The 25,087-nt window shown below is 43.6% G+C and overlaps 1 protein-coding gene across 3 annotated transcripts in view; it reads right to left on the bottom strand.

The window, feature by feature from the left end:
* Nucleotides 1–25,087, bottom strand: part of KLF7 (KLF transcription factor 7) — a 91,235-nt gene that overhangs the window by 8,187 nt on the left and 57,961 nt on the right. For all 3 annotated transcript variants that reach the window (XM_031451923.2, XM_064485053.1, XM_031451918.2), the window contains one exon: nt 4,940–5,063. In XM_031451923.2, the coding sequence (XP_031307783.1) occupies nt 4,940–5,063 (124 nt within the window). The remainder of the gene's footprint in view (nt 1–4,939; nt 5,064–25,087) is intronic.

Raw genomic sequence — 25,087 nt, 5'->3', positions numbered from 1 at the left:
TGTCACTGGTAGAAGAACGTGCAATAGAGCCTGCAGGGAATTTGGTATTTGACCTGCACGACTCGTCCTGTCCTGTCCTGAGGGCACACGCTCAGTGCTACTCGCTGCCTCTTTTTCTTTCGCTCCCTGCCTCCTTTCCTTCTTCCTTTTCTCCTTCCTTCCTTTATCTCAACAGCCTAGAGGAAGCATCAAGTTAGGAAGTTCTTTTTGTAGGTTTTTCCTTTTTAAAGTTAACGTCCTAACCAGAACTCTATAAATAAGGTGCCATTCCCATCCCCACGACCAGAGAAGACATTAATCAGAAAGAGGCAAAGCCAAAATCTGAGCCTGAGTGGCCTGACTCCAGAGCCCGGGCTCTTAGCCATGCCTGGTTTTTAGGCTGAGAAGAAGGTCCAGCTGAGCTGTCAATGTAAGGAGTTCATAGTAGGCAGAACAGTAGATGGCCCTCCCCGAACATCGACACCTCATCCCCAGAACTTGTGAATATGTCAGGTCAAAAGGCAAAGGGGAATTAAGGTTGTGGATAGAATTAATTTGCTGATCAGCCGACCTTAAAATAGGGAGATTACTCTGGATTATCTGGGGAAGCTCCATGTCACCGCAAGGGTCTTTAAAAGTGGAAGAGGGACTGAAAAGAGAACCAGAGAAATGGCAGCATGAGAAGGACTGAGCAACTGTGATGATGAAGGAACAGGGTTGGGAGCCAAGGAATGTGGGCAAAGCTGGAAACTGGAAAAGACAAGGAAATGGAATCTCCCATGGGGCCTCCAGAAAGAAATGGAGTGCAGCCCATACCTTGATTTTACCTGCAATGAGACGTGTGTTGGACTTCTAACCTACAGAACTGTAAGGTAATCAGTTTGTAAAGACAAATAAGGAAGATACTAAATGCGTGGCAATTGGTAATGGCAGCAACTAGAAAACTAATCCAGAAGCTAATCTGGTCAGGCCTGAGCAGTAAGGATCTGAAAGGAAGCAACAGAGCGGGAACTAAGAACCTGCTTGTCCAAAAGAGGAACATGGCGATTGAGATGGTAAGATGCAAAGGAGAAGCCTTGGCAGTACAAAACCTCTTTCCTTTCCTTTCCATATCCTAAGAACTTGCAGGGAAATGGTATTCTTGATACAGAACCTCACTGGAAAGAACCACTCAGTAATGTATGTGTTCCACAATTTTATTCTGCATTTTATTCTGCAATTGCCTAGCCTGTGCTGGGTATCTAGGAATATACATACAAGCATCTAACTTTACCCTTCAGGCTCCTTCCAAAAAAAAAAAAAAAAAAAAAAGTGAAAAACTAACCAAATCTTTAACATAGCATGAAACGTAATTGTACCCCTCCTGAATCAAACTAGCATTGTTATTTGTTCAAATTCTAGGAAGGATATGATGCTCAGAATTAGACTAGGTTCCTCACCGCTGAGGTTTCATTTAAATTTAACACATCAGCAAGATACATAGTCATGATTAATTTATATTTATTAATTTATACTTACTGAGTTCCACATGGAATAGTAAAGTAAAAAGTAATAGATAAACCCAGCATCTAGAAATGCAGAATCAAATAATTCTAAGGGTAATACACCCCCAGAGGGTGTTTATGACTAGACAGCAGTCAGATGACCTTAAATAAGAAGGTCCTTAGTGATTGAAACTTGTTCATTACAGGGAACTAGTCAAACCCCTACTGTCGTTTCTCTTGCTTGTGAAGGAGGCCCACTAAAGTCACTTGGGCGTGAAGCCAACCGCAACCCTCCAGGGCACCGAAGGGCTCGATACGGACTGGTTATTTCTCACCACCCAAAAGTGGGCTGACTTAGAGACTGAAGATCGAAATACCTCCTCAAAACTTCCTAGGACCTTGGATGTGTTACCCTGGGAGCAGCCTCCCTGGATTATGCCCGTGTATAATGGAAACAGCCCTGATTGCCACCAGCAGCAGCCTCACGCTCTGTGGGCTGAGAAACAAGGCTCATCCCTCTACACAGCTGCTCACTCACCGGGCTGCGCTGTTCAGTCTGACGGCAAGAAAACGTCAGAGCCGCCTCACTGCCTTCTCCTCCAGCCCAAACCTGAAACCAGAGGTCATGAGACCCAATGTCTTCAGGGACCAGGCAGATAAAGTAAAAGGGTGCCATGGGTCAAGTGTCAGAAACACACAGCGCTTTCTAACTACCTGATTCCACTTGTGATACGGCATGGATATGAAGAGCTACCGCTCTTCAGTAAGAGGAGACAACAGAGTAAGTGTGGTGATACACGCGTCTGCCTTCCTACTGGGGAGGCCACGGGAGGGGGCGGTGGGAAGTCAGTGACCGCACGGCCATCACCAACAGGCAGTGATGACTATTCAGCTCCAGAAAATTATGGCCATGTGGGAATGAGCCTGCTGTTACCAGATCTTCTGAGTTTTCCAGACAAAGCCAGAAATAGAGATTTTTGTGGCATTTTGCAATTTTAAATGTTAGCAAAACAAACAAAAACTCATGTATTTTTTGATCTGCCCTATAGGCAAATTAAAGTATAAGTTAGACTCGGTACACACTTTAAGGACAGGAAGCCCCATTTCTCTAAGTAGGGTGGTCTGACTTGCTCAAATCATACGAGGCAACAGACAGGTTTCTTGCACTCATTCACACTGCGATACCAACAGGATTCAGGGTCCTGCTAAGGGCTACAGATGCCCTCTGTTTCTGAAGGTAAAAGTCTTCTAAGGAATGCCAAGTCCCCGGCCACTGCAGGCTTTCCTTCCTTTGGCTTTGGGACCAACTCCAACTCCCTACACCACCTCCCAGACCTGCTCTATTCTTAACACAAGTCCTGCAATTGAAGGGCAAGGTGCTGCCTGTCAGGAGATGCTAATGAGACTCCACCCTCTGATTTCTGCCATTGGTGAAAATGTGCTAACTCTTGGCAGACACCACAGGACTCAGAGCAACTCGTCATCTCCCCCCAGTACATTGGCACAAGAATTTGTTCTATCTGCTCAGTAAACTTCTAGCTCCAGAAACCATAATATATTTTGATGAAGAAAATAAAGCAAAAGACTAACCAAATTACCCATCCCTCACATCTTTCACTGAACTATCCAGTCGGTCTGAAAGATTTCTCCACATAAGTCACACAAATGGTCAGGTTTCATCCTAATATGTCAAGTGCTGGACAGTGGCAAATTCCTTAATAACTCAGTTGACTTGAAGAAAGGAATACTAACTCTGGCGATTTCCCCATAAGAACTCTTCATCCGTTTCCAAGGATAAAGGCAATTCCTACATAGCATCTCCAGCTACTGGCCTCACCAACCTGCAGAGAAGGGTGTACCACATGTGTGTACCTCCTACCACCATCCTTTGACAGCTCACAAAGGATTCATCTTCGTTCCCACTGATGAAGTCCTTCCTTAAAGGACTTCTTTATTAGTCGCCGGAGTTAGAGAAGAATGAACTTGAGATGGGAGTTGAGGGAAGATGTCAAGTAAGGGGAAACGTTACTGAAATATAATCTGTAGAAGATCAGCCACTGATTCACATAAATTCAGGGGACTTGGCGGTAATGGGGTAGAAATGAAAAAGCAGGTTGTGTTCTTGGGTGGCAGAAGAGAGCTCCAAGGGAATGAGAGACAGTAGCCTCACGAAGTGTACTTCCTCCGCCCTGGGCTGGGAGGTTATCTTTGGGCTCCAGGAGGCATGGGGGCTTTATTTAGTTCTTAAACAAAGAAGATAAGAGGAAAATAGCCTCTTCAGGAAGAAGGAAAAAAAAAAAAGGGAGGAAAAACATGAATGCTCTTTTATAAGCATCTTCAAGGAGCACCAAGCCAACTGGCCACCCATGAGATCTGGCCACTCCCACCCTGCTCTCCAAACAAACAGGCATGACTCCAGAGGAAGGTCTGGTGAGGGGAGGTGCGGCCCAGGGGCGGGGGAGGCAGGATGCGAAAGCGATCGCATTTCCTCCGACCAAGAGCCAGGCCTCTGTGGACATCCTGCACACCCCTCCTGCCATCCTGTGAGCTGCTGGCCCAGCCGGGGAACCCTGAGGCTTTCAGGGCTTTTATCATATTAGAAGCATTTTTCTCATCATAACCGAGACCTTTAGTATTGCATTAAAAAGATGGTTAATTTTCTTAAGCTTCCTTTTAAACACAGAAATAGGATTAGAAGGATAACACGCTCAGATGCAAGCCCATTATTTGATTATGTCTAAACCTAATCCTGCCTTCACCTTGGCCTGCAGAGTCTCCATTTTGGGTTTATTGGTTGATAATGCCAGGCCTGTCAGATACTATTACTTGTGTAGTATCTGTTGCTCCGTGCTCTTTCTTCCACTATCAAATGCTGAAGGTTTGAAATTGAATTATAGGCTAAGTTCTCAAAGCCTCGCCATCTTTAGACCTTCGTACCTATTTTCAAAGAAGAAAGAACAGTTCAGGCCCCCCAAGAGTGGGAACTCTCTTCAGCAAATTCATTCCTGACAATGCTTTGAAGGAAAGCCTTATAACTAAGCTCCCCTCTGTTAAGCAGGCTTTCTCTTCTCTCACGTTATTAAGAATGAGACAAAACGGTACTGATGTTAATAAAAAGATCGGAAGCTACAGGTGACTGTTCTCTACCCTATTACTCTTCCTATTATACTAAAATTATCTGTCACATCGTCTCCTTGAGGGTCGGAGCCATGTCTTATTGATACCCAATGACTAACACAGATCTGGTGTTCATTAAATACCTGTGTAACTGAACCAAGAATTCATGTCAACTCTTGGTTCCATGCAAGAAGGCACCCTGATCTCATTGGTTTTCTCTGTGGAGAAGTAAAAAGCGTTCCCGGGCCCAAGAATCACAAGAGAGGCTTGTGGTAAACCCAAGAGCACGCAACCAGCCCACCCCCCCTCCCACCTCACCATCTCCCCTCCCCGTCCCAGCAGTTTCTAAATGCCTTTACCTGTCGCAGTGGTTGCATTTAAAGGGCTTTGCACCTGTGTGTTTCCTGTAGTGCCTTGTGAGCTCATCGCTTCGTGCAAAACGCCACTCACACCCTTCCCACGAGCACTTATAAGGCTTCTCACCTGCAAGAAGAGATGGAACGACCATGGTCAGCAACAGGAACAAAATGGCCAGACATCTGATCAGGTTCTGCTACCCACTCAACAGCCTCGGAAAAGGGCTGTAAAAAAATCACCCTTAAAAAAAATGACATTTCCTAACACAGCATGCCACTTTTTTTTTTTTTTAAGTCTCCTGGTGTTTTTGTTGTTTATTTAATTTTTTTTAACCTTCAAAAATGGTTTCACAAGATCTTCAAATCTGGAGCTGTCGTTTCAGCTCCTGGAGTCAGAGCATCTCCTTTGACTGGTGAGGGATCAATTTTTATTTATTTTCTATTCCCTGGAGCACTTTGACCCCCCACACTCCAAGCAGAAAGGAAATGTGCTATTTTCATCTGAACCACAAATGCTTCTAATTCTATTTTTCTCTAGATCCTACAGTAATTTACCATTTCAGCCTTTTTAGTCTTCTCCCTCCTCTTCCCCCCTCCACAAACTGAAGCCAGGCAGCTGACTGACAAGGCAAAGAGCTCAGGTCTCCCAGAACCCCTGTTCCTTCCAGTAAACATGAGTGGATGGACAGTCACGAGAAAGGGCTACGATTTGAGAGTAAAACTGAAGTCACTTAATGATTCCTGCCATTTCTGTAAAATACAGTCACAAAAGTCCGATTTAAGAAGCGCAAAACTTAATGATTCCAGAGCACTCATACTCGAGAGTGAGACACAGGATTACAAAATATTGTTAAAGTCAATTTGTAGAGCAAGCTTTCAACCACAGTGAAGCTGCTTAGAAGCACGAAATTTGAGCTCTGTGCTCAAGTGACCTTTTTGCACAGTAAATACAGATGGAGGAACATGGAAGAGAAAGTACATGACTTTTCCTAAGACCTTTTTTTTTTCCTTTAACCCATCAACGCCTGTCACCAAGCATGACAAATATTTACCCTTCCAACTGTTTGCTGGGCTGGTTCTAATAAGAAGAAAAATAATCTTTCAAATCGTGAGAGTTAACTAGTCTTGTACCCGAGTTAGCTGGTTAGTTTAGTGGTCCACAGCTCAGAAGCCAACCTCCCTGGGCTCAGTTTTTGGTTCTGCCCCAACTGTTTAACCTTGGGCAAGTTAATCAACCTCTCTGTGCCTCTTTTTTCTTAGAGATAATAGGGTTATGTACTATGAAGGGTTAGGAGAGGATAAATTAGGTACTATATATTCGTTAGAACAGTGCCTGGCATAGGTAAGATTCACATAACTGATAAATACTATAAACTGCCAAACCTGACATTTCTGGATACACAAGTGTCAAAGTTGTATGGTTGTCCCATCATGTCTCCATTTTTAATAGCTAAACCTGCACTAGGCAGCATTTAAGGAGACATTGCCCAGATACTATACTTGACCCACTTTCTTCTTTCTGCCTTTTCCCTTCCCTTTAAACCTAACTACAAAGCGTTCACAATTCTTTATTTGTATCACCTAGACTTGAACCAAACATGATGGAAAATTTTATTTCATTAAATCGGTGCCCCAGTGAGCCACTGCTCTGTAAGACCCACGGAGAAGAGGAACGAGAAACCCAGGCATTTCTTTTCAATCGAACTAAGAGGACATGAAGAGGGGCTGGAAGCACAGGAGGAAACCCATTCAGTTTTGGAAGCCAGGAAAAAAAAAAAAAAAGAATCACAGAGCAGTGTTAAAAGTTCACCTTCTGGAGCCTTGAAGCCACAATTTTAGAAAAATGTGCCTGCTGCAGAGATGGGAAAGAGTGGAGGTATCAGATCCACTTGGGAATCAGCACACCTGGGATCTTGCTTCGTTCATCACAGACACCAGGCCTCAGTGTCCTTATCTGTCAAATGGGTGTGAGCTTCCCATGTTTATTGTGAGCTTTAAATAAGTTGTTGGGTATGTGGGACTTCTGGAGCCTGGCACAAGGTAAGTATTCAATTAACTTGAACTCCCTTTCCTCCCCATTTGCCTATATTCTCAGAGGCTGCTGAGGGGGCAGGTCCGACCTGCTCTCAATACAAACTTTCAGGACTCAGGCTCCAGGCAGCTGAGTCTGGAGTTGATCTGGGCAGCTTACATGTTGGGAAACAAAGAGTCTTCTTAAGTTTTAAATATTTTCTCAGTAGACTGCTGGAGAATAGACCAGAAAAACTGAGTATTCTTTGAGCTCTGAGCAAGTAGGATGCTGAAGGGGAAATATGAGACCCAAGTTGGAGAGAGACATGGCCTCTCAGAGAGGCCTGTTGGCATCACTTACTTAATGCTATTGATCACCCATGAGGCTCTGTCACTTGAAGGAAATCTGGCACAGACAACAACAAGAAACGGAGAACAAGGCAGCACCAAAGGCTTCAGATTCAAAATGCCCCCCACTCCCAAAGGCCTTCAAATGCAAGTAGAACTGAGGGTCCTGGAACCTTGGGTGCCAAGTATGACCCCAGTGCAGCCAGGCCTCTGGAAATCCCACGACACTCCACAGCAACAAGCAGAGACATCCAGTCCCCCAAATCAATCCCACAATCGAACGGACCCACCCGTCACAGGCAACCAAATTCTGAAGGACACAGAAAGGACAGAGAGAAAATGATGGAGATGAAAGTGATGTCTTTGGGGTTTTTGTTGTTGTTGTTAATTCCAAACTGTTTGCTTTTCCCCTTGCTGACTTTTTAAAACTAGTTTTGTTCTGTTTTATTCTGACAAATAATATCAAGGCTTTCGTGATTTCCCAGAAAATAATGTAGATACTCTGTTAATTCCTGGCACAAATCAACCATTCTCTGTCTAGGAGGTATTTCAGTGTCCTGCCAGCCGTAGTGTCCCCCTTGCACTGCACAGACAGAAACTACAAACAGCTTGACTTGGCTGTGAATCGTGTCCCCTAACCTCATTTCCTGCATGCAGCAGGTGCTATACAGAATAGCACTGAGGACAAGCCCCTCTGTCCCCTCTAGTTTAGGCAAGTTATACTGTTTTTCCAGTGTCTGATGAATGGACCTACATGTTGCCATTTCTGCAAATACTAATAAGAAATTTAAAATAACCAAGAAAGAACTCAGCCAAATGAAGGACTAGTGCCTGAAACAGGCTGAGTTCAGAAACCAGAGGGGCAGAAAAATACATATATAAAGAACTGGGAATAGAACTTCATATTTAAAGCTCACAGACAGTGCAGTTAGGCTGGCCTCATTTCTGGGTTCTATCCTCACTTCCAAAAACCAATATCTACTCTCAAGCCAGTGAAATTCTTCTGTCAGTACTTTGCATGGCCAAGATTACATCTCCCTGGACACCAACACCTACTGCTGGATCTTGGAACCACCTACATCCACAATGAATTCGTTTTTATCCTCACAGCCTACCTGAGGATTTCAACTCATTTTATGAAAGGCTTGGAATTCCTTCTTTATAAAAGAATGGCTTTGTTTATAAAAGGAAAGAAAGACTTTTAGAAAAAAGAGAGAGAAAGAAAGGAAAGAAGGAAGGAAGGGGGGGAGGGAGGAAGAAAAAGAAAGAAAGAAAAAAGCAGTTCAGCCACAACTGAGCAGATTTCACCCCAAATCAGCTCATCTCCCTCACCCTCCCTTTTCTCCTTGCTCCACTCCAGATACTATTCCTGGGTATAAAACAGAAAATGTCACAGCCCTGCCCCACGCTACACCGAGGGGTCCCGAGAATGCCCACCACCATTCGGCTCACTGCACCTCAAAAGCAAACAGAAATGTGCAAGAGAGGTCTTTGCAAGACAGCCAGGTGGGAGACGGGGTTCACACGTTAGAACTCTAGTTGGAAGGAGTGTGTGCACGAGTGCAAGCACGGGGCTGAGCACGGACGAGAGAGCACGGTTCCCGGGGCCCGCAGCAGAGGGCGCCCTTCAGAACCCCCTCAATTTTAGGGGAAACATCAAAAACGACTTTTCCTTTCTGGACATTAACCCCCGGAAACTCGTTTCCCTGGGGGAGCACATGTCGCACCAGATGTGATAGTAGGTCTAATCAGGTATAAATAGATTTACAGTCATATGAGGAGAGGGCTCGTAAGGAGGGTGAAGGCTGCCTGAGAAACAGGACTGACATTTAGCAAGGCTGAATCATGACAGGATTCCATGCTTCCCCACAAAATGGCCTCTTTAGTGGAATGTAGGCTAAACCAGAGTGGCATTTTTCTTTTTTAAAGTTTCTTAGAGAGTAACGCTTCTACATCACGATCATCACACTTGATCTATCAAAAAACACTGCCACAATTACCTTTTGAACATGTACCTCCAACACACACAGATTTATTCATGAATAATATTAATGTACTGATGTCCTAATATATTAGGATATTACAAAACATACACTCAGTATAGAAATTTAAAAGAATTAAGGTCAATTTAATATAAATAGAAGTTATAAATGTTTCTTCCTGCACTCAGAAAGACTGGGTTGCACAGCCCTACTTGGAGACACCACTGTTCGTTCCACAAGGTGACGAAAACAGCGTGACTCCAAGCTCACTGGTCTCAGGGCTCCATCCTTGGCCCCTACAGTCTATTCTCCCTGCAGCAGTCAGAGCAGCTCTTTGAAAATGTAAATCAGAGCATGTGTGCCCCTTACAGGGGACTTTAATCTTCGTATTTCCATATAACTGGTTTCTTTAACAACCTCTGGATTTTATTTTATGCATTTAAAAACATTCTGCAGAGGGTTCCGCAGGCTTCACAAGACTGCCAAAGAAGTTCAAGACCCAAAAAAGGTTAAGAAGAAATTAAAATGTAAATGCTCCAATGGTTTCCTATTGCTTTTAGAATAAAAATCAAAAGCCTGTAAGGTCCTTCAGTATAGAGTCTACATGATCTGCCCACCCCTGATCTCAATTCACCATGCCCTATCTGGTGTGCTCCCACCTCAGGGCCTTTGCACTTGCTACTATCCCTTCTGCTTGGAACACTCTTATTCCCTCACTTCCTTCAGGTCACTGCTCAAATGTCTCCACACCATTGACTGCTGAACAGCAGATTTCGTCACCTTCTCAATACGAGGTAATCACTTTGAAATTAGATTGCATATTGTTTGCATGTACTATTGTCTGCTTCCCTGAGGAGAGTATAAGCTTCCTGTAGGCATCTACTTTGTTCCCTGTGATATCAACAGCTCTACAGCAGGGCCTGGCTCAATCCTGTAGAAGACATTGAATGAATAAAGCATCTTGATTTGCAACAAAGACCCAAGCACACAGAGGGGCAGAACAGCCTGAGTGATTTCAGTCCCTCTCTTTCTACATAATGAACTGGTTTAAAAGCAGAAAATGGCTGCTTGCTTGTTTAAACGTTGTCACTCCTGTGTGACAGAGACTAAAATGTGAAACTCTACAATGGATTATTCTTTCACCATTGAAGATCAGTTCCCACTCCTTCCCTATCTGCTTGAGCCTAAAGAGGCGTATCCTGAAAATCTTCCTGTAACCTTCATCTCACATCTGGGACCACAGTCTCCTGAGCAACATCCCCTCTGGGAAACCAAGTGCGTCATTTTCTGAAACTCATTTGTAAAGGTTCTCACTAAAGATGTGTTGGGGAGAGCATAAGTGATATGTCAAGCGTATTGCACTATCCATGTGCCTTTAGATAGAGACTGTAGCATGAAATATGAACAGGTGTCAGAATCTTGCATTGAAAGTCTCTTGAAAATAAACACCGCACATGCAAATTTTCCGCATTCATTTCCTCATCTGCAAAATTTCAAATTCCTACTCCAATTCCTAAGGAGACTAGGACTTTGACATGCCCAGATTTCAGCTAAAACTAATTTTATCGATTTCTTTTCATTCTTTAAAAAATGCAGCTACCAGATTTCTGTTATCTGGGCATATCAAGATCCTAGTCTCTTTAGGACTTGGATTAGGAATTTGAAATTTTGCAGGTCAGGAAATGGAAAAGCAAGATGGAAAGCAGGAAGAATACTCTGTAATGGGTTTATGTATTGCCACCAAGCACATCCAGACGAAAGCAGCAAAGGCCCATCAACTGCTTTCACATCACACTTAGCAGCACTAGAGAATCTAAGCCACCTGGGGAATAAAGACATTGAGAGAGAGAATGTCACTAAGCTTTCTTAACATTGAAAAAAGAGTCACCAGTAAACATCACATGATAGCTTGGCAATCCCTTCTCAGGGTGTACGTGATGCAACTAAAAAATACCCCAAGTTATTAACTCTGCTTTGGAAAACTGTCTCAGAGTTTCTCTTAGATTCCAGCTGAGTCTTAAATATTTTTTCTTTTCAGGGTTTTCAGATTAGATTATTGATGGAAAATGAGACCAGGGCTTTCTCTTCCAGAATTTCAAAGGCCTTTATAACTAGTATTATAAAATAAAATATGGACTCATTTATTTATGCTCCATGTTGATTTTTTTTTTCCCTTCATTCATCACTTGCTCACCCAAAGGCCAACTAGCCGCTAGGACCTGAGTTACTGAATTTACACAAAGCACAAGCTACTTTACAGAGCATGCAAACATTTACTCTATTTTTAAAACAATTAATAAAATAATAACAGGCCTAGGCATTTTTAGACACTATAGCACATCTCCCATAAGGTGTGGGGTATCATAACATTCTCAAAGTCAAATTGATTTTTTATCTCATAAAAATGTATACAGTATTCTAATATTTTCAGCAAGGTACAATTAATTCCCTACCTCAACAAAACAAAACAAAATCCCACAACTCTTAAGAGAGCAATTCTCAAAAGATTATAAATTCATTTTAGAATTTAACCTCAATACTCATACCTGAAGTTACTCGTTCTCAAGTTGTAACACAGGTAAGCATGACCATTTAGGAAACTAAATGTTTTTCTAGCATCACGGTTAATTTTTTCATGCATTTTTTTTCTTGTTTTGCTTTGATTCTTTTTTTATTTTTGTTGTTGTTGTCTAAACTTAATTTTTAAAATTATTTCTATCAGCTTTCTGAAGATGAGAAAAGTTGTTAAAACATTTGCCTTTTTTTTCCTGTCAAGATAACTATATCATGTGAATTTATTTGAAACTAATTCATAGAATATCTCCTGTAAGCCAGGTTCCCACAATTCAATTTGATGTATTTAGGTAGCAATTTGATTATTAAGAACCACGAATTTCAAACTCTTGGCCAATCTTTGATGTTTGCATTCAAATGTGAAGATAGCATGACTGCAGAGGATAACGTGCAGGAACAGTTGATTACTACAACCACGACCAAACCATTGTTTCTGCATCATTTAAAAAAATTTAATTTTAAGAATAAAGAGGAAAAAAATGTAACTTTAGTCCCAAGCAACATGGTCCCAGTTTAGCTGGTATCAAAACTATCACCAAGCCACTCTGAAAGTAACGGTATCTCTAATGCAAAACTGTGCCCTTCAGAAGCAAACCAACGTCGCGCAGGGACCCTTCCCCCAAAGATCCAGTGACTTTCAGAGGCTGGCAACTCAGGTGTACAACTTCAAGTGAGTATTGGAAGGAATTTATTCTTCCTGCAGGGAGGGAGGGAGGGAAGGAATGAGAAAAAGAGTAATTGCGGGGCACAGAGCTTTGAAGGAGGATAGGTCTGAACCTACTGGGGAGGACTTGGGGGGAGCCTGAGAGCAGTGGGAGAGGATTGGGTACCGGGGATTCATGGAAAATAGAGGGGCATGAAGGTGCAGTGCCAGTGTGTAGGGAGCGGAGGCTAAAACAAACCTCACCGGACCTAGGACACATGGCAATCATCACCCGGCACACATCACATTAGGTGATGACGCCCAATCTGTTATCCTAGACACACTGAGTTTTTCTCCTTTGCCAACTAAAAACTGGATAATATAAGCTTGAAACTCTTACTATTAGGATGCAGATGATTTTCTTCTACATATATGACATATATGAAAAGAGATGGACCGATGGTATAGAAAACCCCGAAGAGTGGGTAATCCAAAAACCACGTCAGCTCTGATTTGGGAAATTATCAAATGAGTGGTATCAGCATCCTGAATTTGTTCTGATTAAGCTAATGCTAACATTAATTGTGATTACCTGATTATACAAATGCAGATGGTAGAGAAGTGGCCTGAGCAAATCAACATTTGATAAGGTAATTTGCCTCAAATTAAAAAGCAAAAAGGTAACTTTATCAATCCTAGAGAAGCCCAAATTAGGTCATTTACATACAGATGATGGAGCCATGGGCCCTCCCCTGGACCAACTACCATTCAAGTTGAGTAGATATGGATCTCATTCCCTAGAGATTTTGAGTCAAGATTTAAAACATCAATTTGTCTCTTTGACTTAAATCTCTTCCAAGATTAACTTTTTTTTTCCCAGAAACTGAATTTCCCCATTAGCTAAAGCATCTCAAATATGTACCTTACCCAAGTCTGAAGTTTCAGAATCACCTAAAAGGAAATTTTAGTTTCTTATTTTGACAAATGATAACCTAAGTCAGGCCCTTCACAAAACACTGCCTATGTTCTAGGAAAAGATGTCTGCAAAACCATCTCACTTCTTTTCTACACTTATTTATCCACCACTCCTTACACAAACCCCTCACTCTCTACCATGTCCAAGCAGCCCTCCCCAGCCCTTTCCCCTCACTGGGGCGTCCTCTACGCAGAATGTGTCTGTCTTCCACATTTCACCCCAGCCTGAGGTGTTTCTCCTCCTCAGAAAACTGAGTTTCCACTCTTTGGCCGCTTATTTACTATTTCATACACACACACACACACACACACACACACACACACACACACACACACACATTTATGCCCTTGATCTTCTGCTCTGCTCCTGCTTTTCCCCACCCAGAATGGAAACTGCTTTTAAAACTAGGGTATCTTATACTTCCAATTCAATAAATACAACGAAGTATATCTAATGTGTGTCTAAGTATGCTTTCTCACTGGCCTCTTTGTCATCTCACTTACCGTCCAGCACAAGCTCAGGCACATTAAATGCACTCAGTATGACATTTGCTAATGAACAGATTAGTGATCAATCAGAAATCAACAGACAAAAAAGCTTTGTTACCATCCTGCCTTCCAAATTTATAAACCCTAATATGCATTACCTTCGAAGCAGCTCATCTCTGTCCACAGGTGAGCAGGCCAAGTCAAATACTGAAACTTCTTCAGTGTGACAACCTGAATTCAACCAATATTAATTCTGGTTCTAATACGCACCAAGCAATGACACTGGGGGAGATTAAAGGGAACAGGAAGGGGTCTCTGGTTCGAGGACTTCCCAGGTGGGGAAGCCCCTGCAGGCACACAAGGCCTGCTGTGTGTGATACATGCGTGTGCGTGGACTTATGGAGGAGGCCGTCCCTAACACTCTGTAGGACCAACAGGGTGGCTTCCCAGAAGAAATAACCTTCCCGGAAACGTGAAGGAGGCCAGGGACAAAGGCAGTGGGCATCTCAGGGAGCAGGGGCAGCAGGTGCAAAGGGCCAGAGATGAGGAGCAGAGAGCTGTCACAGCTGACGTAAGGGTGAGTATATGAAGAGGAATTTCAAGAATGGACTGGAGAGGTGGTAAGAGCCACCTCTCAGGGGCCTTGATGACAAGCCATCCCCTCAGGAGACTGACTGCCTTGGGGTGGGAGCCTGGGTCTCCACACAGCCGTTCCTCAGGGCGTGGCCCAGTAGGTGGCACGGGCATTTCACAAAGCACACCCTCTGGGAAGTGATTCTAGACCAACTCCGGTAGAGCTGAGTGTCCCTTCCTCTCTGCTCCTACAAATTCCTTTAGAAGAGTCTTATCTTACTGGAGTGGTTTGTTTACATGCTGCAGCCTCACAAAACCAACTGGTCCCTTCAAGGGCAGAGGCCAGGTTTATTCACCTTAGTCTTTCTAAGACTTAGAATGCTGGAGACATTCCAAAGACCCTCCATTAACTTGACCGAACAAACATCTGTATCTATGACTAGTCAAGTCTTCCTTTAAGCGCTGTAACCTTCATCTCCCTACAACCTCTTTCCACTTCTCTGCAATACAAAGTAGGAAGAAAACACAGTGATTGAAGCCACCCATGGAGTCTGCATTAACACAACACTCCCCCCACCAAATCTGCAAACAATTCAGCACAAACATATTGACACCCACATATGCAGAAACACCCACACACAGTCTGTCAGCCTATACACCTCTAACCTCAAACAGCCTTAATTTTGTCTGCACTAAACCCACAGCTACAAAATACTTTTCATTCTACCGAATTTTCATCCTGGGATGAAAATGTCAGTGCAACGTGACTTCATGCTTTGGAAGAAAGTGCAAGAATGTGAAGATGTGGTTAATTTGACTCTACAGGCTTGCTTGCTCTCTCAGAGTTATTTATCTCCCAGTCACTTCATATTATTCCAATAATGTAATATTCTCATAAAATGCAAAATGTAAATTAAATTTCCATTCAGAACTTCTGGTATACCACAGGAACCTAGTTTTCATGCAGTTATTTTGACTTTGCAATGTGCCACAAACTAAAATATACTCAAGATGGTTTTTCTTCTTACCATATTATACATTTAGAATTTCAGAACTTAAGTGCCTCGTGTTTAAATGTCTTAAAAAGAGACTGCTCTTAGGACTAAGAGCAGAGCAGCAGTGGCCAGTTGTCCTTCTATATTTATTCTCTCCTTTTCTATCCTAAGAGAATCTCCACATTTTAGCTGGGCTCGTTGCCACCTCGAATGAAGATTCTATTTCCCAGCTCCTCTGCAGTTGCATGTTGACATATAACTAAGTTCTGGATGATGGGATGTGAATGGAAATGACAAGTGCAATTCCAAGCTGTACTTTTAAAGGTTGGGACATCCTCTCCCCTTCCCACTCTCAAAATAGTTGCATGAAATAACTATGTTCCTGGAAAGCGGGCCTGGGAGTAAAGCCATCTTAAATCGCACGGACATGGACGACTCCTTAAGGATAGAAACCCTAGGGATGGGGGACCAACAGGACAGAAGGAGTCTGGGCTTCTGACTTCTCAGAGCACACCTGTCTGAGAGCCTGGACGTTTATGTGAGAGAGGAAAAAAAATCTTCTGTCTTCTTTAAGCCTCTGTTAGCTTGGATCTCTGTCACAAGTAGCTTCATTTATGTTATTAATTCAAAGGGTAACAGAAACTGATACATGCCCAAATGGAAAACCTGCAGTACAAACATTATTTCAGATCTCAATCTCACTTTTTTTTTTTTAATTCAGAAAGGTTGCCGGAACTTCTGGAAATGCAGTATCATGTTTGCAAGTACAGTTTAGTGGAACACACACACACACACACCCCGCCCCCCTACCTTGCAATTGGGAGACCTGGGTTCTAGTCTTGGCTCTTACCACTTACTATGTGATCTTAGAAAGTTACATACTCTTTGAGTTTCACTTTCCTCCCCTGCAGAATGGGGCTAATCTCTCCTTTGACATTGGCCTTACAAGACTATTATGAACTTTTAAGAGAGATGAAGTCAGTACAAGCGTTCTGTATACTATACAGCACTATATAAGCAAAGTGATTATTCAAATACTCCCACCAAACACCCTTCTTCATATGCAAGGTGGCTCATATCAACACCCAGTGCCCAGATGCACCCTTCCGGTGAACAAAAGGCCTGCAGTCACCAGTTTCTAGCTAAGGTGGTTAGAGATCAGTGTTATCACCTCCTGGGGCTTGTGTTTCATTTAATGAGCAGAGATGACACCTCAAGCCCCAACTTCTCAACTGGCAACATATCACTGATTAGAAAGACAAAGGGTTTGAACCAAACAGCACAACTCAGCACCACATATAGAAAAACAGCTCATAGCCCATGTACCACTAACATATAGTGAATTTCTCACCGGGCCTCATAGCTCATCCACTGACCTGTGTTCGGCTTTTTCTATTGGATACATAGATGGCAGAATCAAACCCTAATGTGATGTTTGTATTTTTCTTCCTCACATAGATATACCCATAATAGAAAACCATGTGGGAGGGAAAGACACAGAACATTATACACAAACAGACAATAAATGTATCTTCCCAGAGAAAACATCTTGAATGATCATCCTGAGCCAAGACTTGTGGCCCAATTCCATCAATCCTCAATTGATGATGGTGTTTTATACATCCTAGGGAAATGCACTATTGGCTACTACTTATCAAGTACTCATTACGTGCTAGCACTGCAGGACACCAAGAGCTCACGTATAGCCTCTCCTCTAATCTCCTTTGAGATACATGCTATTATCCTCCTCCATTTAATAGACGAGAAACTGAGCATCAGAGAAATTAAGCCACTCACCAGGTTCACCAGCATACAAGTGGTACAGTCAAGATTTAAACCCAGGCAGTCTCACCTTCAGAGTCCACATGATTAACCCCTACCTCACACTGTCTCTTATTCAAATGCCAACAATAAAAATAAAATAAATATCCATATTCCTTTTGGAAATATTTTCTGATAAAATAAATCTTTCAACTGGAAAGAATGTCAGAACTCTTTAGATGCACCCATATGATAGCTGTTCTAACTTTTAAAACATGAATAAGCGAAGGAATATAATCAACTGAGACTAGAAGCCAGGGGTGTGAACTATCCCTCGCTTACGCCCACCCAGTCCCATGGTCTCATCTTTAGCTCATTTGATGGTACTACTCACTATAGGACCTCGGTGTCAGGTAGGCGGTCAGAGTTGATATCACATATTAACTTCACCAGTGGTTTTCCATTTCATTCCCTTCACTTTCTCAAAAACCACCCGTTTAGCCTGACACAGTCCAAGATAAACTAGAACGGAAACTCCCAAGGTCAACAGCAAAGCAAGGGCTTCATTCTTAACCCATAGCTCAGAGTGCCTGAAAGTCCTGAAGGGTCAAAGGAAGACTAAAGATGGCTCCGTGCTGGGCTGTTTCCTTAAACTCCTACCCCTCGGCCACATCCGCTCCCACACCTGGTCCAGAAGCCCAAGGAGGAGGCTCTGGAGTGCGCATCCTACAGGGAGAGAGCGGCACAATGCAGCTGGAAAATCAGGCAGGGGCCAGACTGCTTGGTCCCATTTGGTAGCCACTAGCCCTATGTGGCTTCTGAGCTTTTGAAATGGGAGCAATCTAAATTTGGATGTGCTCTAAGTGTAAAACACTTTCTGGGTAGCAAAGACTTAGTATGGGAAAAAAAAAATGTAAAGGAGTTCATTAGTAAATGTTAACACTGATTACATGTTGAAATTAAATAAAATCTGGTATTACATTAATTAATTAGTGTAACAAATTACTTTTTAAATAAAACTGCCAGGATACGTATATATAAACTTACGTGTGGCTCGCATTACATATTTCCATTGGCCAGTGCTCTTATACACCACGTTTAAGAATTTGGGCATTGTCTTAAGAACAATGGCAGCCACTGTGAGCTTTTAAGCAGAGGCATAGCACAAGAAGATTTGATTTTTTAAAATATCACCCTGGCTACCAAATGGAGAATAGACTGCAGAGGGAAATGAGCTGATGTGGGAGACCCTTTAGGAGGTGCTATAACAGTCTGGGAGAGAGAAGATAGAGGCCGGCCACGGATCGCACTGCTCCTAGTAGCAGAGAGGGAGAGACGTGAACAAATACAAAACATAGTTACAAAGCAGTGCCAAAAAGCTGCAGAAATTGATTGAATGAGGAGGAAACAAAAGGTTATGCACAGGGATGCCTCCCTAGGTTCTGACATTCAGTATCCACCCTCCAGTAATTATACATCCAAGTGAAAATGGCCATCAAGTTATCCTGTGGTTGCAGTATTCTGTGTGCATGAAGTTCCCCTGAGAGAGGCATGAATCGCGGATGCTCTGAGTACTCTGGAACGAGCGCAGCCTGTTCCAAAGTGCTTTCCTTCTGAAGAGCTCCCAGAACAAGGAACTCAAGATTCTGCCAAGACAAGAATCACTTTGGAAAGCTGTCAGAAACGATGATGGTAATTGCCGCTACGATCAGGAAATGGGCTGAAAGCACGGCAAAAGGAATGGGCTGCGGTGGAAGCGGGGTGAAGTCTTTGCTCCTGTGCCCCTTTCCTGGCTTCTTTCCCAGAAAATTCCAGCAGAATACTGCAGGATAACAGGCTTTGGAGTCAGCTTGGTCACTCATTAGCTAGGTTATCCCTGGGTTCTTCGAGGCTTCTATTTTTCCTCCCTAAGATGGGAACTTTACCACGCACCTGGGGAGGATTCAGGGCAGTGACACAGGTATAGCTTAGCCCGCTGCCTGATTCGCACAGCAGTGTCCCCAGCTGGGGCTAGGACCTCACCATCTTTTTCCTCCTCTCCAGCCCAAACTGTCCCCCCAGAAAGGGGTGGCAGGTGTGCTGGAATCTTCCAGCATTCCTCTGTCTCGCCTCTCACAGGTGAATCTATGATACATCTCAAGAAAGCTGGGCTGGGTGTCTCGGTGTCAGCCTCACAGAGAACCAAGCACTGAGCCGAGGCTGCAGGAACGTGGGAGATACACTCCTTCCAGGGCAAGCATCACCATGAATAATTAAGGTGAAGCTCTGCTTATCAAAATAAATGAATAAAGGATGCCTCCGACAGAACAGCCACTTTTTTTTTTTTTTTTTTAATTTTTGACTGTTTTAGGAGACCATTTTTTCTCGGTTACCGCTCCTCCCAATTTGATAATCTTCAGAGGCCTCCCTATCAATTCGGGTAAATTAGCAAGCTTCTCCTCCGTATGGAGCTGGGGCCATAAATCACAAATATGAGTGTGTATAAAATTATATAGCACGGGGCCTGGTGTAATAATAAACACATTTATATTTTATAACTGCTGTTTTCTCCACACTCGAGCCAGCTCACTGGCTGGGCCCCAGGGGCTCGCAAGCATCCCCCAGCCCCGGGGACAGCGCTCTGGCTTTGTGTGCCGGCTTCAGACCCGCGATCTGCCAGATACCAGCCGGCTCCTCTTTGTGCTGCAGCGGGCAAGGAATCAGCCTCGCTCACTGCCCTGTGTGCAGCCCGGCGGAGACACAAATGAGCAGGTGACCTTTCGAACCGTGTCAAAACGGGCCCTTGACCCAGAGACCTCGAAACTTCAGTGGTTTCACTGTCTGAATCAGCCAAGTGAAAAGACCCATGTTTGCACAATATGATTGTGTTTACACAAAGATTTAACGCCTCAATAGAGCAAAAGCTGTTCAGTTAATTTTAATTATTGCTTTATTCTTCTCACAACAGATTTAAAAAAAAAATGTTTAACAGTGAGCTCGGGGTAATTGATCCCGTAAGCTCTGTGCCTACGGTCCTTCTAACACGTGCACAGACAGTAGTGGTAAGGATGCACAAATGGGTTTCCTTAGCCGAAAAGATTATTTCCAGTCCCTGCCTTTGTGTATTTAACATTCTTTGTGGAGAAGATGGACAGCAAGGAAGACCACAGAAAACCTTCAAGATCTGACAGTGGGCAGGGGTGGTAGGGGGAGACAAACAGGTGGGTGAGACAGCATTCTAAATGCTTAGCGGCAAATTCTAAGCAAGCAAGAGGCGAATAGCAAATGAGGATGAGGGCCCTGTCAGTTATAACGATGTATTAAGGTTATTTCTTTGGCAGGTGGAATAAATAAAAGGGGGAAGTAAATTGGAAAATATAAAGATGCACAGGAACACAGGATGGGACAAAGAAAAATCCACAGGCAAACAGTCCTCAAAAAGTAGAACCCTCAGGGGTCATGTGTGCTGTTCCTTCCACCTTCCAGGAATCTGTCTTTTGACGTGAAAACCTTTTCTTTCTTCAGATCTCCAGAAGACGATGCAAGCGCCCGTCACTTGGAGGTTCCTGTAGATGCTTCTGGCAGCATGTTAGAAAGCAGCTGTTCTTCACCATGCGCTTTTGTGAACACAGAGGGGAGATGGCTGCTCACAGCGGCAGAATCCTCACCTGAGCTTGGGATCTTTGCTCATTAGGGGATTTATAATTCCTCTTTCGACCATGTGTTTTTCTCCTTAAGACATTTAAGACATCCAAAAATAGCCTCCAAAAAGTGGGGCAAAAGAGTGATAAACGAGATTATTTTTAACGCTAGATTTAACAAATAAAAATAATAGCACAAATTTGTTCGAACTTCCCAAGTAAAGCTCTGACACATCTAAGACAGCAACATGCAACCTACACACCAAGATGCATCCATCCTTTGCTTCTCTCACCTCTTTTCTAAGGCACTTCCATTTGGATTTCCCAGTTTAGTAATGAAAGGACTGCTGAGGTGCATTCTTTTAAGGGGTCAGGGAGAAGTTTCCATTTATGATCTCTTGCCACAAATTTTTTTAAACATGCAAATACGTTAATATAGAACTATCATTTAGAGAATTAACACCTTGCATTTGTTGGTATCTTCAAAACCAGCCTTCTTTCTTAAAACAGAAAAAAAAAAAAAAAAGAAACCAAGAGCAAAGATTCTTAAGTTCAATCAAAATACAGTATAGGAATAGGCAAGATAATCATTCAGTTTTCTTACCTATTCTGAACTTGCTCTCATAGTGGACAAATAAGATGACGACTCACATGCTGTGAAATAAGTAGGATCGCAAATATTAAGCCATTTACTTTGCTGAACCATAAACACAACTAAATTCATTTATCTCCTGCTTGAATTTAGTGTCCTGCACCAAATAACTAATAACTAAAGGACAAACAGAATGGAGTTTGGCTCTGCAGTTCTGCACAGAAACCTCTGAAAAAAATCATTCTCAGAGCCTTAGTTTTCTCGTCTATAAAATGGGAAGAAAGAATATTTGTAAGTGAGGGTTAAACAAAATGAGGTAGTTGAAAGCCCCGGGTGAGCTGTGATGGTCAGTACGGGCGACACCATTGTTGCTCACTTTCTTGGATAAAGCAGTAATGTGCAGGCAGCCATTCCCAGGCTGGTCCCCAGCGGCCTTCCCCATTCCCAAAGCCAACCTGAGGAGGAGTGCCTCAGCCTACCCCTTCTTTGGCCCAGCTGCTCTGGGGAGCTGACTAATCATTGCCTCTTCAGGTCATCAAGATAAATACTGCTAATTCCCTACTGGCCCTGAAAGTAAGGTCCACTAACAACTGTGATCCAAAACATGGCGCTTACCACGACCCCCGGAGGCCAGCTCACTAATAGCAATCTCTCCAAGTGGCAAGGGATAAGCTAATCTGTGCAAAAGACACAGATGTCACGTCCTCCCCACAGCCACATTCACATGTATGAGAGGAATAATGTCGGCAGTATTATCTCTGAACAGCAAGGACAATGCCACACAATTATAACAGCATACTGTCCATTGTGTCTGGGGATGACACGCCTGACAACATTATTTTCTATGCGTGTGAATGCAGCTGAGAGGGCCAATGCATAATTCACATCTCCCGGCAAAACGCAAGCATGAAGTATGTGTCCGTTAGATAATGCCACTTAAAACCCTCTCACCTGAGGTCGCACCTTTCTGCCTGAGAACTCAAGATGCCTCAGTGCTGGTGTGAGCCGCAATCGTGAATGACAGGAACACACTGAGGTAGCCCAGACCAGTGCAACACAGGTTTCCCAATAAAAGTTCTCTTCTCTGACTGAAAACATTTATTCTCAGCCTTATTCCTGCCCTAACCGTCAACCTTCTCTTGCTAACAAGGAAACAACTGTTATGATTTGGCAAGGCTGCTGTACACAAGAGGACAGGTAGAAAATGATCGTCAGTGCCTGGTCAGAGAGGCCCATTTCTTGGCTTGGAGCCTCTCTCCCACCTACCAGCCTGGCAGCCCATGTGATTTAAGTCCCTGCCTCAGCAAAATCTCAAATTATTACAGGTCGGGAGCCTTCAGCAAGGAGGGAGGGCATGTCGCTTCTGAGGAGCTGCAATCATGAATGTTAATTTTAGAAGGCGGAGCACCTATCTGGTAGAGGTGGCGAGATTTCCCTTGTATCACGGTGGGGGGGGGGAGGGGTGCTGTGCAGCACATCTAAGTCCCAACAAAAATAATAAATTCTACAATAGTTATATTTAATCCATTTTAAGAGCACACAAAAGGGAAGACAAGACCTGGTCAGTAGTCCAAAAAGGATGAAAACTGTTTTGCAAGTGCTGCAGAGCAACCCAAAAAGAAGAAAGGAAGGATGGCCGAGGTTGCATTAGACCAGGGTGTTTCAACCTCGGCTCTGTGGACATCTGGGGCCCGCTGCTCTTTGTGGTGGAGGCTGGCTGTCCTGTGCACAGCGGTGTGTTTACCAGCACCCTGCCCTCCACTCACCAAATGCCAGTAGCAAGCCACCCTCCAAGATGTGACAGCCCCGAATATTTCCAGACACTGTCAAATGTCCCCTGAGGGGGAAAATCAGCTTAGGTTGAGAATCACTGCATTAGGCAACTAATGATCTCACATTTGGGGAGAGCGGCTGGGCTAAAAGGTCTGTTTCTCCCACATAAGGGCCAGCCTCTTTAGCCACTGAGAGGAGGCCCCAGTACCCCCCCTTGAACAGTCATGCGACTTCCATGTTCCTACCGGAACCTCATTAGCTTCTCAAGTCCTTGAAGGGTCCTGTGGTGAGCAGGCACCCTGCAAGACTGTGAGCACGGGGTGTGCAGGTGCAGGGCTGAACGAGGCTCAGCCCAGCTCTGCTGCTCGAGCACAGGGCTGCACCTGCCCCACGGAAGGGTCATCTTTATCTGATGCACACAAAAGCAGAATGTGGGTTAGTGGCAGCCCTTCTGGGCAGCTCGCAGCCATCAGATTCTGCTTTTCCAGGTTTGTCTCCGATTTACCTTTTAAGAGAGGCAGGAACATTATTTGGAGATGAGAATTAGCCAACCAGGTTTTCTGTGACTTCCGAGGAGAATTAGAAGTCTGAGGCGACCACGTGGACTATATCCTTTCCTCCGCCCCTCAAGCGTGCTCGCACACCCACCATGGCTAGAAACATGGAGACAAACAGAGAAGAAAGATCTGCCCAACTGAGAAGCAGGAAGAGAGGAAGCTAAAAGTGGGCAATGGTGCTGGTTTATGGCCAGGGCTATCCATGACCCCTTCAGCCTTCAAAGACCCTTGCCTTGGGTCCCTCCAGTCTTATCAGAGCCAGAATGCAGATGCATAACCACATGCAATCAATGGATGAAGAGTAAAGACAAAAACAGGACTTCTTGGACTATTCCTCCATACCCTGCTTCCGCTGACTGCAGGTGACCCATAATACTTCAGCGTGATTAACGAACAACGGGTCCTTTTAATAGAGACAGTAGAAATAATTCTATACCTGCTCTGCAGTCACCCTCTGATAATAAGGTTTCCCTTTGCAGTTCGAACGCTGCTCACGGCTGGCCGGCTTCCTTAGCTCTATGAAACACTGTGTGATTCTCTCCATCCTTCTAGCCTGGCTTGAGGCCTTCGATCTATTTTAAGGATACTTTAAGCAGCAGTGATCCCACAGAGCCTGATCTGATCTACCAATGGCAGGGCTACTGCTCAGAATAGAGCTTCTCCTGCTTCGCTCTCAACAGACAAGGGTCGATCTCATTAGTATGGGAAGCCAGTACCAGCCATTAGCGTCAAGTAAGAGTTGCCTTTGCTAACTATTTCTGTGCACAGTCACACAACATGCTCTGAGTTTTCTCAATAAAACAGTTCCTTCCCAGGGGGATGAAGTTGCCTCTTCAAGGGGACTCAATTTACATACACTTTTCTCCACCATTTAAAGTAAAACCTCCTTGAAGCATCACTTCACTTCTGAAGAATCATCCTCCTCACACTTCCAGGGAGAATTTCAATAATGATGGAGTGGAAACCTCTACTTAGATAGGAGACAGGACTATACGGAAAGTAATTATGCTTTTTAAAAAATCGTAAAACCGATTTTTGGTTTATTTTGCACCCCATTTGTTTGTTTGCTGTAAGGAAATAAAATAAGGTATGCAAACATGCTTATTTCTATGTAAATGCAACGTTATCACCAAAAGATACTTAACGACATGTGCTGTGTGCATCAGAGGAATGAAATCCTAATGGAAAGTCATGGGTCTAGAAGCTTCCCTTTACTCCTTCTTAATGAGAAAAACAGTTGGGAAAAATCCCATAATCGC

Source organism: Camelus dromedarius, chromosome 4, assembly GCF_036321535.1.
Source record: "Camelus dromedarius isolate mCamDro1 chromosome 4, mCamDro1.pat, whole genome shotgun sequence".
NCBI lineage: Eukaryota > Metazoa > Chordata > Mammalia > Artiodactyla > Camelidae > Camelus > Camelus dromedarius.
Note: the sequence above shows the minus strand (reverse complement) of the source record. Positions and strands in the feature narration are given on the sequence as shown.